A 12,896-nucleotide genomic window follows, 5' to 3' on the forward strand; every position below is an offset into this window, starting at 1 on the left:
ATCCACTGAACAGAAATTTAATTTATTTTAAAACTGTTGCTGTGGACTTTGCTACTGGTTCTTGCTCTGGCGGTGGACTGTTGGGATGTCCGTTCAGGAGAAGGAAGATATCATGGGATGTTGGGGCGGCGCACAATTGGCCCAGTGTCGCCCATGGTAGGGAAGGGAATGGCCGGCAGGGATGTAGCGTGGGTTCGATTCCCACGGGGGGCCAGTATAAAAAAAGTAAAAAAAAAAATAAAAAAAGTATGCACTCACAAACTGTAAGTCGCTCTGGATAAGAGCGTCTGCTAAATGACTAAAATGTAAAATGTAAATGTAAATGTTGGAGGTGTGCTGTGGAGACTTTACTCCTTGAGTGCCATGTGCATACACAAGTCAATAACACGGTTGCTATAGCCGTACTCATTGTCGTACATATGGGAGAGGGAGCGTGAGGAAGGAATCCTTATAATGTATATAAATATTCAAAATTACTGCATTGATTGTGTGTGTGTGTTGAGGGGGTAGGTCTGGATACATACCATGAGACCAGCTTGACAAAGTGGTCATTGAGTGCAATGCCTGCGCCGGCGTCGAAGATTGAGGAACGTTTGTCGCCGTTGAAGTCAGTGGATACCACCTGTGGAGGGGAGAGCAATAGGCTTTAGGCTCATTATGTGAAAAACAGAAATGAACAGAAATGTTTGAGTTTAGGTATTGCATCATATGACCTTGAGGCTCAGCACATGAGAGCAGGGAAAGCTTGGGCCCTGTTCAAGTAGTCATAAAATGCATCCTTCCTTATTTCCTTTATTGTGGTAATCACTGACATGACATGATTAGGGACAGCAACACAGAACCTTGGTCACACCTATCAAATCATGTTCGATCAGTGATTTCTATAAGTATGGAAGGAATTATGGGTCTTGGAATGGGAAAATATTTACCTGGTCCTCTGTGTATCCCAGAATTCCTTTCATGTGTCCTTTGGAGGCCTCCTTGATGACTCTCTTGATCTCTTCATAAGGGGCCTGAGGCAGACAGGAGAAAACATTACATGTACGACAAGAATGTTGATACCCATCACGAACATGGGGGCATTGGCGCTGGGGGCGGAGATGATGACCCTCTTGGCACCTCCCTGCAGGTGAGCCTGTGGTGGTGGTGGGTGGGGTGAGAGGTCAAAGGGTACGTCTGTGTAACAACAAATACACAGCATCAAGGCTGCCTTGCTTGGTTCAGTCACATACAGCTGATGATATGCAAAATTGGTAGTCTGGAGGCAAAAATGAAGATATCAATGTAAACAATTTACAGCATAAAAATACATACAGCATTGTGCTCACTTGCTGATCACCCACAACCTTATAGCTATGAAGTCCTAAAAAATATATATTTTTCACAGAATTCAAGTATAGACCATTGTCAATGACCTACTGCTAGCGAAAAGAGGTACTTACAGAGGCCTTGTCGATGGTGGTGAACACAGCAGTAGACTCCACAACATAGTCAGCTCCAGCATCGCCCAACTTGATCTGGGAAGGGTCCCTCCTGAAGATGACAAAGAGATAGGAGAAGTTAGGATTATACCATAAAACTAGGGTTAGAATTACAGGGGTTCTGTGCACTCCCATAACAATCCAGGGATGGGAACCTGAAGTGTTACACCATGAGCACACACACACACACACACACACTAGCCCACTGCTAAGGGACTCCCAAGAGTCAATGTGGATGTTTAAGATACACAGACAAATCTTCATATTGCCAAAATAAATGTATAACCCAGCAATTTGATTCTGTGCAAAACAGTGTATCTGAAAAACGCACAGTGTCATTTCAAACCCTGCACAAAATAAGCCAATGTATGCACCTGGAGCATTAGTAAAGAAAAGGAAAAACACTTACTCATGGAAAACTGTGATGTGCAGGTTGCCAATGACCAGCTTGCCATTCTCTTGTCTCACTTCACTGTGCTTCCAAACACCGTGGGTGGAGTCATATTTGAATATGTAGACCTGTGGAACAGAGGCATGGGTAGAGAGCTGGTCAGTGATATTACATACCATCTTTAGGGAGGTGTTGAATATGTGTACAGTAGACTTGTGCACCTGAGATATTTCTTGAGTTTAATGGGAACAAACCTGACCCACTCAAGGTCTGACTTCAGTCAAATTGTCACGAGTTGCTGTAGGTAGGTGTGGTGTGGAATCAGGCGCAGGACGCAGAAGTAAAGTCCAACAAAATACTTTAGTAGATCACACAAAAATAATCCAAAACCAGCCCGGAGGCGAGAAAAGCGCGCACAGGCGTACACAAAACGGGCGCACTAAACAAGTGCGTAATCTTCTCCTAAATACAAACAAGGAGGTAAGCTACAAAATAGCGCACCAAAATACAGGTAGCGCAGCAACACGACAAGGAACAATTACACACAACACCTAACTAACAACAAGGAACTAAATAGGGTGCTTAATGAGACATAACACAAAACAGGTGTGACAAACAGACAAAACCAATCAAACAAGAAACATAGAACGGTGGCAGCTAGTACTCCGGAGACGACGACCGCCGAAACCTGCCCGAACAAGGAGGAGGGGCCGCCTCGGCCGAAACCGTGACAGTACCCCCCTGACGCGCGGCTCCAGCCGTCGCGCCGCCCCGGCCTCGGGGACGACCAGGAGGACGCGAGCAGGGCGCGTAGGATGACCACGATGGAATTCGGTCAGCAGGGACGGATCCAGAATGTCCCTCCTCGGCACCCAGCACCGCTCCTCCGGACCGTACCCCTCCCACTCCACGAGATATTGGAGACCCCCATCCGGCGTCTCGAATCCAGGATGGTCCGAACAGTGTACGCCGGGAGCCCCCTCGATGTCCAACGGGGGCGGAGGAGTCTCCTCAATCTCAAAGTCCTGGAGTGGACCAGCTACCACCGGCCTGAGGAGAGACACATGGAACGAGGGGTTAATATTCTTGTAATCAATGGGCAGTTGTAACCTGTAACACACCTCGTTCAATCTCCTCAGGACTTTAAAAGGCCCCACAAACCGCCGACCCAGCTTCCCGGCAGGGCAGGCGGAGGGGCAGGTTTCTGGTTGAGAGCCAGACTCGATCTCCAGGTGCGTACACTGGCCCCTCACTGCGGTGTAGGTCGGCGCTCGTCTTCTGTCGACGGATGGCTCGCTGCAGATGGACGTGTGCAGCGTTCCACGTCTCCTCCGAGCGCCGCACCCACTCATCCACAGCAGGGGCCTCGATCTGGCTCTCATGCCAAGGTGCCAGAACCGGCTGGTACCCTAACACACACTGGAAAGGGGTTAGTCTAGTGGAGGAGTGGCGGAGAGAGTTCTGTGCCATCTCGGCCCAGGGCACATATCTCGCCCACTCCTCCGGCCGGCCCTGACAATATGACCTCAGAAACCTACCCACCTCCTGGTTGACTCGTTCGACCTGCCCATTACTCTCCGGGTGGTAACCCGAGGTAAGGCTCACCGAGACCCCCAACCGTTCCATAAAGGCTCTCCAGACTCTGGAGGTAAACTGGGGGCCTCGATCGGACACTATATCCTCGGGTACCCCGTAATGCCGGAAGACGTGAGTAAATAGAGCCTCAGCGGTCTGTAGGGCAGTAGGAAGACCCGGCATGGGAAGGAGACGACAGGCCTTCGAGAACCGATCCACAACGACCAGGATGGTGGTATTCCCTTGTGAGGAGGGAAGGTCGGTAACAAAATCCACCGAGAGGTGAGACCAGGGTCGTTGTGGAACGGGCAGGGGTTGTAATTTACCCCTGGGCAAGTGTCTGGGCGCCTTACACTGGGCACACACTGAGCAGGAGGAGACATAAACCCTCACATCCCTGGCTAACGTTGGCCACCAGTACTTCGTACTAAGGCAGTGCACTGTCCGGCCAATACCTGGATGTCCAGAGGAGGGTGACGTGTGAGCCCAATAAATCAGCCGATCCCGGACCTCGAGCGGGACGTACGTCCGACCCACCGGACACTGTGGAGGGCTAGGGTCGGTGCATAATGCCCGCTCGATCTCCGCATCGACCTCCCACACCACCGGTGCCACCAGACAAGACTCCGGTAGTATGGGAATGGGCTCCACGCACCTCTCCTCCGTGTCATACCGCCGGGACAGAGCATCTGCCTTCCCGTTCTGGGACCCAGGGATGTAAGTGATCTTGAACACAAACCGGGCGAGAAACATAGTCCATCGAGCCTGGCGAGGATTCAGTCTCCTAGCTGCCCGAATGTATTCCAGGTTACGGTGGTCGGTCAGAATGAGGAAAGGGTGTTGAGCCCCCTCAAGCCAATGCCTCCACACCTTTAGGGCCTGTACTACGGCTAACAGCTCCCTGTCCCCTACGTCATAATTCCGCTCCGCCGGACTGAGCTTCTTAGAATAAAAAGCACAGGGGCGGAGCTTAGGTGGTGTGCCGGACCGTTGTGAAAGAACTGCCCCGATACCGGCCTCAGATGCGTCCACCTCTACTTGGAAGGGTAAAGCGGGATCCGGGTGCGCCAGCACTGGAGCCGAGGTAAACAGGTCCTTCAGTCTCCCAAAGGCCCTGTCCGCCTCAGCCGACCACCGCAAGCGCACCGGACCCCCCTTCAGAAGAGACGTTATGGGAGCTGCCACCTGTCCAAAACCCCGGATAAACCTCCGGTAGTAATTCGCAAAACCCAAGAACCGCTGCACCTCTTTAACCGTAGTTGGGGTTTGCCAATTACGCACGGCAGACACTCGGTCCACCTCCATTCTCACCCCTGACGCAGACAACTGGTAACCCAAAAAGGAGACTGACTCCTGAAAGAACAGACATTTCTCGGCTTTGACATACAGGTCATGCTCCAACAGTCTCCTCAATACCCTGCGCACCAGGGCTACATGCTCGGCCCGAGTAGAACTGTACACAAGAATATCATCTATGTACACCACTACTCCCTGCGCCTGCATGTCCCGGAAAATCTCATCTACAAACGATTGGAAGACTGATGGAGCATTCATTAACCCATATGGCATGACGAGATACTCGTAATGGCCGGAGGTAGTACTAAATGCTGTCTTCCACTCATCGCCCTCCCTAATGCGCACCAAGTTATATGCGCTCCTGAGGTCCAATTTTGTGAAGAACCGTGCCCCGTGTAATGACTCCGTCATGGTCGCAATCAGCGGGAGTGGATAACTATATTTCACAGTCACCTGATTGAGACCGCGGTAATCAATACACGGACGCAAACCTCCATCCTTTTTCTTCACAAAAAAGAAGCTCGAGGACGCGGGAGAAGTGGAGGGCCGTATGTATCCCTGTCTCAGAGACTCGGCAATGTAAGTCTCCACCTGGGACGTCCGCGGGTCGCGAGCAGGGTGTCCAGCCGAATGGCCATGTCCACCAACTGGTCAAATGTTAGTGTAGTATCCCTGCACGCTAACTCTCTGCGGACGTCCTCCCGAAGGCTACATCTAAAGTGGTCTATGAGGGCCCTCTCATTCCACCCTGCATCTGCCGCTAGAGTCCGGAACTCCAGCGCAAACTCTTGAGCGCTCCTCATCCCCTGTCGGAGGTAGAATAGACGCTCCCCCGCCGCCTTCCCTTCTGGTGGATGGTCGAAGACAGCACGGAAGCGGCGGGAGAACTCCGCATAGGTGACTGTGGCGGCGTCTATTCCCCTCCATTCGGCGTTGGCCCACTCCAACGCCTTGCCGGTGAGACAGGAGATGAGGGCGGAAACGCTCTCGTATCCCGAGGGCGCCGGGTGTATGGTGGCAAGGTAGAGCTCCACTTGTAATAGGAACCCCTGACACCCGGCAGCGGTGCCGTCGTACGCCCTCGGGAGCGAGAGCCGAATCCCACTGGGTTCCGGTAGTTGGACGGGCGGGCTGTCCGATGGTGATGGTGCGATAGGTGGGGGTGTGGGTACCCGCTGGTCTCCCATCGATGGAGGGTGTTCATGACGCGGTCCAAGGCGTGCCCGATTTGGTTGATTCGATCCTCTTGACCACGAAGACGCTCCTCCATGCTGTCGGTGGGTGCTCCTGCTGATTCCATATGTGGTGTGTAATTCTGTCACGAGTTGCTGTAGGTAGGTGTGGTGTGGAATCAGGCGCAGGACGCAGAAGTAAAGTCCAACAAAATACTTTAGTAGATCACACAAAAATAATCCAAAACCAGCCCGGAGGCGAGAAAAGCGCACAGGCGTACACAAAACGGGCGCACTAAACAAGTGCGTAATCTTCTCCTAAATACAAACAAGGAGGTAAGCTACAAAATAGCGCACCAAAATACAGGTAGCGCAGCAACACGACAAGGAACAATTACACACAACACCTAACTAACAACAAGGAACTAAATAGGGTGCTTAATGAGACATAACACAAAACAGGTGTGACAAACAGACAAAACCAATCAAACAAGAAACATAGAACGGTGGCAGCTAGTACTCCGGAGACGACGACCGCCGAAACCTGCCCGAACAAGGAGGAGGGGCCGCCTCGGCCGAAACCGTGACACAAATAGGTTTATATTTCTCCATTTATTTCAATTTCCATACATTTTAATTGTATATTTGTCAGTAGCTATATAAAGTTCTCACTATGTAGTCCAGGTTGATAAAGGGGTCATTGATGGCAACAATGTTGACCTCTCCGCTCTTGGCGGCGGCACGGGTCACCAGGTGCCCAATACACCCAAATTCGAGAAGAGAAATCAGATAGTTTTACAGTTAATCCACATGTATCCATGTTACCACACCATACCAGCAGGTTGCAGCAGCCCTTTACTGTCATTGACAGCTCTACAAGGCCTGCCAACCCTGACTGATAACAAGACTTGACATTTGCTGCCCAGAGCCTTTGTTTATGCCTAATATGGTTGGGTTGGTGCAGCGTGCTGACCCATACAACAGACAAGTGTGGGTTAAGAACACAAATTGTAGAAGCAGGGAAGGGACCAGGCTGGTCAGTGCAACATTTGTAGTTCGACTATGCAGTAGTCTGATGTCAAGATTAATCAACGCTCCACACTATCAGTTGTGTATATCTAGCTCCCTCAACCCCAAATTAATGGAAAAGAGCAGTACCGCAAATTACATGGTGCGCATCTGGGGTAACATGAACTTCTCAACAGAAGACCACTTATAATGTATGAAAACATTTCAGGAACTTTGAGTGTAATGCCCCTTAAATGCCCAGTTGCAACATAACTTGGGTGTAAAGTTTAGTGGAATACATACTGTATGTATACTGTATGTACGGTATGCACTGTTCCCTTTACTGTTTAACTCGAGCAGACTACTGATAGGACTACATTAGTCAAATACTGTCAATGCTGGAGACTTAAGTCATCACCACTCACAAACGGTTGAGAAATGTCTAGACTGCAATATAGCAAATAGTCTTGCAGCCAGCTAGTGAAAAAAAGATCTGTTTCGTGGTATATACAGTACCAGTCAAAAGTTGACACACCTACTCATTCCAGGGTTTTTCTTTATTTTTACTATTTTCTACATTGTAGAATAATAGTGAAGACATCAAAACTATGAAATAACAGATATGGAATCATGTATTAACTAAAAAAGTGTTAAACAAATCGAAATATATTTTATATTTGAAATTTTTCAAATAGCCACCCTTTCTATGCCTTGATGCCAGCTTTGCACACTCTTGGCATTCTCTCAACCAACTTCATGAGGTAGTCACCTGGAATGCATTTCAATTAACAGGTGTACCTTGTTAAAAGTTAATTTGTGGAATTTATTTCCTTCTTAATGCGTTTGAGCCAATCAGTTGTTGTCACACCCTGGCTCTGGGGACTCTATATGTTGAGCCAGGGTGTGTAAATTCTATGTGTTTATGTTCTGTGTGGGAGTTCTAGTTGTGGTATTTCTATGTTGGCCAGAGTGGCTCCCAATCAGAGGCAACGAGTGTCAGCTGTTGCTGGTTGTCTCTGATTGGGAGCCATATTTAAACAGTCTGTTTCCCTTAGTGTTTGTGGGATCTTGTTTCCGTTTGGTTTGTTTCCATGTTGGTTGTGTAAACCGTAGGACTGCACGTTTCGTTTGTTGTTTTGTTGTTATATTATCACTAAAGATAATAAAGTTTAAGTATGTTTGCAACTAACGCTGCTCATTGGTCTACTCCATATAACGATCGTGACAGAAGATCCCACCATACCAGGACCAAGCAGCGTGTCCAGGAGCAGGCAGCCTGGACGTGGGAGCAAATATTGGACGGGCAGGGGTCCTGGACCTGGGAGGAAATCCAGGCCGGGATGGATCGCCGTCCATGGAGTGAGACGGTAGAGGCGCGACGGAGAGAGGAGCAACGGCGTCAACAATGTCGTCGTCGGACGGACGAGAGGCAACCCCAAAACATTTTTAGGGGGGGCATACGGCATGGCCGACGGGGCAGCAGGAGGCAGCTACAGGGCGTAGTAGGAGGTTAGGTGAGGAGGCCACCAGGTTAAGGGGGCTATTGGCGCAGAGGGAGCAGGAGTTAGTGGTGCAGAGGGTGGAGCTATTGGAGGCGATAAGGGAGAAGGTGAGAATTGAGGCACGGCGAGAGGAACTCGGTAGGCAGCTGAGGGAGCGGAGGGTTATGACGAAACCCAGTCCCGCTCCTCACACCAAGCAAGTGGTGTGCGTCACCAGTCCGGTCCGGCCCGTTCCTTCTCCCCGCACTAAGTGGATGGTGCGCGTCGCCAGCCCGGCCCGGCCTGTTCCTGTTCCTCGCACCAAGCCTAAGGTGTGCATCGCCAGCCCGGCCCGGCCTGTTCCTGCTCCTCGCACCAAGCCTACGGTGTGCGTCGCCAGCCCGGCCCGGCCTGTTCCTGCTCCTTGCACCAAGCCTACGGTGTGCATCGCCAGCCCGGTCCGGCCTGTTCCTGCCACTCGCACCAAGTCTACGGTGCGCGTCGCCAGCCCGGTCCGGCCTGTTCCTGCTCCCCGCACCAAGCCTACGGTGTGCGTCTCCAGCCCGGCCCGGCCTGTTCCTGCCCCTCGCACCAAGCCTACGGTGCGCGTCGCCAGCCCAGCCCGGCCTGTTCCTGCTCCTCGCACCAAGCCTACGGTGTGCGTCGCCAGCCCGGTCCGGCCTGTTCCTGCCACTCGCACCAAGTCTACGGTGCGCGTCGCCAGCCCGGTCCGGCCTGTTCCTGCTCCCCGCACCAAGCCTACGGTGTGCGTCTCCAGCCCGGCCCGGCCTGTTCCTGCCCCTCGCACCAAGCCTACGGTGCGCGTCGCCAGCCCAGCCCGGCCTGTTCCTGCTCCCCGCACCAAGCCTACGGTGCGCGTCGCCAGCCCGGCCTGGCCTGTTCCTGCTCCTCGCACCAAGCCTACGGTGCGCGTCGCCAGCCCGGCCCGGCCTGTTCCTGCCACTCGCACCAAGCCTACGGTGCGCGTCGCCAGCCCGGCCCGGCCTGTTCCTGCCACTCGCACCAAGCCTACGGTGCGCGTCGCCAGCCCGGCCCGGCCTGTTCCTGCCACTCGCACCAAGCCTATGGTGCGCGTCGCCAGCCCGGCCCGGCCTGTTCCTGCTACTCGCACCAAGCCAGGGGTGCGAGTCGTCAGCCTGGTAAGGCCCGTTCCTGCTCCACGCACCAAGCCAGGGGTGCGCGTCGCCAGCCCGGCCCGGCCTGTTCCTGCTACTCGCACCAAGCCAGGGGTGCGAGTCGTCAGCCTGGTAAGGCCCGTTCCTGCTCCACGCACCAAGCCAGGGGTGCGCGTCGCCAGCCCGGCCCGGCCTGTTCCTGCTACTCGCACCAAGCCAGGGGTGCGAGTCGTCAGCCTGGTAAGGCCCGTTCCTGCTCCACGCACCAAGCCAGGGGTGCGCATCGTCAGCCAGGTCCGGCCCGTTGCTGCTCCACGCACCAAGCCAGGGGTGCGCATCGTCAGCCCGGTCCGGCCCGTAGCTGCTCCACGCACCAAGCCAGGGGTGCGCATCGTCAGCCCAGTCCGGCCCGTTCCTGCTCCACGCACCAAGCCAGGGGTGTGCGTCGTCAGTCCGGCACAACCCGTGCCTGGGTCACCGGGGCCTGGTCAGGTACCGGTCAGCTGCTCCACACCGGAGCTGAAGCTATCCGCTCCTACGATGTCCAGTTCAGCTCCAGCCAGCGGGGCCAGACCGGACCAGGGGCGCTACGGGGGGACTATTGGAGGGTGGTGGTCTAGCCCGGAGCCGGAACCGCCTCCGAGGAGGAATGCCCACCCAGCCCTCCCCTGGTTTGTTGATGTTCAGGCGCGGTCGCAGTCCGCGCCTTTGGGGGGGGGGGGGTACTGTCACACCCTGGCTCTGGGGACTCTATATGTTGAGCCAGGGTGTGTAAATTCTATGTGTTTATGTTCTGTGTGGGAGTTCTAGTTGTGGTATTTCTATGTTGGCCAGAGTGGCTCCCAATCAGAGGCAACGAGTGTCAGCTGTTGCTGGTTGTCTCTGATTGGGAGCCATATTTAAACAGTCTGTTTCCCTTAGTGTTTGTGGGATCTTGTTTCCGTTTGGTTTGTTTCCGTGTTGGTTGTGTAAACCGTAGGACTGCACGTTTCGTTTGTTGTTTTGTTGTTATATTATCACTAAAGATAATAAAGTTTAAGTATGTTTGCAACTAACGCTGCGCATTGGTCTACTCCATATAACGATCGTGACAGTTGTGTTGTGACAAGGGAGGGGTGGTATACAGAAGATAGCCCTATTTGGTAAAAGACCAAGTCCATATTATGGCAAGAGCAGCTGAAATAAGCAAAGAGAAACGACAGTCCATCATTACTTTAAGACATGAAGTTCAGTCAATCCGGAAAATTTCAAGAACTTCGAAAGTTTCTTCAAGTGCAGTCAAAAAAAACATCAAGCGCTATGATGAAACTGGCTCTCATGAGGACTGTCACAGGAAAGGAAGACCCAGAGTTACCTCTGCTGCAGAGGATAACTTCATTAGAGTTAACTGCACCTCAGATTGCAGCCCAAATAAATGCTTCACAGAGTTCAAGTAACAGACACATCTCAACATCAACTGTTCAGAGGAGACAGAGGCCAAGAAACACGAGCAATGGACATTAGACCGGTGGAAATCTGTCCTTTGGTCTGATGAGTCCAAATTTGAGATCTTTGGTTCCAACCGCTGTGTCTTTGTGAGACGCAGAGTAGGTGAACGGATGATCTCCGCATGTGTGGTTCCCACCGTGAAGCGAGGAGGAGGAGGTGTGATGGTGTGGCGTGCTTTGCAGGTGACACTGTCTGTGATTTATTTAGAATTCAAGGCACACTTAACCAGCATGGCTACCACAGCATGCTGCAGCGATACGCCATGCAATCTGGTTTGCGCTAAGTGGGACTATCATTTGTTTTCAACAGGACAATGACTCAAAACGCACTTCCAGGCTGTGTAAGGGATATTTGACCAAGAAGGAGAGTGATGTTACTGCATCAGATGACCTGGCCTCCACAATCACCTGACCTCAACCCAATTGAGATGGTTTGGGATGAGTTGGACCGCAGAGTGAAGGAAAAGCAGCCAACAAGTGCTCAGCATATGTGGGAACTCCTTCAAGACTGTTGGAAAAGCATTCCAGGTGAAGCTGGTTGAGAGAATGCCAAAAGTGTGCAAAGCTGTCATCAAGGAAAAGGGTATAACTCTTTTTTGGTTACTACATGATTCCATGTGTTATTTCAAAGTTTTAATGTCTTCACTATTATTCTACAATGTAGAAAATAGTAAAAAAAATAAAGAAAAACCCTTGAATGTGTGGGTGTGTCCAAACTTTTGACTGGTACTGTATATATTGACCAATCAAGTCCACTGACAGTGGATGATAAAATCTTTGTGATTAAGGAGTTGGTATGAGGATCATTGTTATAATGGAACACATTGGAACTTTGTCCAGTGACACAAGCAGATAAACCCCCAACTAAAATGAGTCCCGAACACAAGGGTCAATGTATGGCCCAGCAAAGGAGTCAATGTATGGCCCAGCAAAGGACTCAATGTATGGCCCAGCAAAGGACTCAATGTATGGCCCAGCAAAGGAGTCAAAGTACATCAGAAAGGAGTCAATGTAAAGTATGTCAGAGAACCCAAGGTGAAAAACAAGTGTTTGGTAACAGTTTGGTCAAAAAGTCATTTTGTTCTGCGCCCAGTTTCCCAAAAGCATCTTAAGGATCCCATGGTCCTATGGTTCTAAGATTAAATTAGCCTTAATGTCCAGGAGGTTGGTGGCACCTTAATTGGAGAGGATGGGCTCATGGTAATGGCTGGAGCAGAATCAGTGGAAGGGTATCAAATACAGCAAACACATGGTTTCCATGTGTTTGATGCTATGCCGTTCGCTCCGTTCCAGCCATTATTATGAGCCGTCCTCCCCTCAGCAACCTCCTGTGCTTAAGATGCTTTTGGGAAACCGGGCCCAGGTCAATAAAGTTACGTCATAACTATACTCCACAAACCATTTTTCTATGTGTCAACAAGATTGTCTTTGCTGGAACTGTGAACAGTCAACATAATCAATTAGTCAGTCATTACTAGACATAATTTATTTACCATACTAAGGTTGATCAGCAAGAGTGAAATATCAATCTCCAAGGCACAGTGTTTGGTCTTTCAAGTAGGTACAGTTAAACATTCAGGTTGATTTGGGGAAAGGGCCTATCATAACAAACTTTAATCTTCCTTCAGCTCAGTGACAGCTGCTGATTGGTCAAATAAAGGTTAGAGGGATATGATTGGTCTAACAGCTCATCCAAACAGTCTCAGTGTGACCTCTGAACTTTAGCTGAAAAGGTTAGCGGGATATTATTACATGGCTAGAATAAAGGAATGTGACAGCTGAGGAGAGATACAAGAGTGTTGCAGAGAGGCGATTAGAAATAAGTAGGAGAATGGTAGTGGCCAGACCAGGGTCTTATGCACAACTCAG

General features: G+C 51.1%; 1 protein-coding gene across 1 annotated transcript; it reads right to left on the bottom strand.

The window, feature by feature from the left end:
• Nucleotides 1-347: 347 nt before the first annotated feature.
• LOC121572494 (glyceraldehyde-3-phosphate dehydrogenase-like) lies at nucleotides 348-6,695 on the bottom strand (the record flags this gene model as incomplete). The annotated part of the gene is made up of 7 exons (XM_041884561.1): nucleotides 348-417; nucleotides 525-622; nucleotides 930-1,013; nucleotides 1,046-1,135; nucleotides 1,443-1,533; nucleotides 1,891-2,000; nucleotides 6,588-6,695. Coding segments are annotated over 7 exons (651 nt in total), but the record flags the coding sequence as incomplete, so codon positions are not given.
• Between the last annotated feature and the right edge of the window lie 6,201 nt (nucleotides 6,696-12,896).

The sequence above is a fragment of the Coregonus clupeaformis genome, chromosome 8 (assembly GCF_020615455.1).
Source record: "Coregonus clupeaformis isolate EN_2021a chromosome 8, ASM2061545v1, whole genome shotgun sequence".
NCBI lineage: Eukaryota > Metazoa > Chordata > Actinopteri > Salmoniformes > Salmonidae > Coregonus > Coregonus clupeaformis.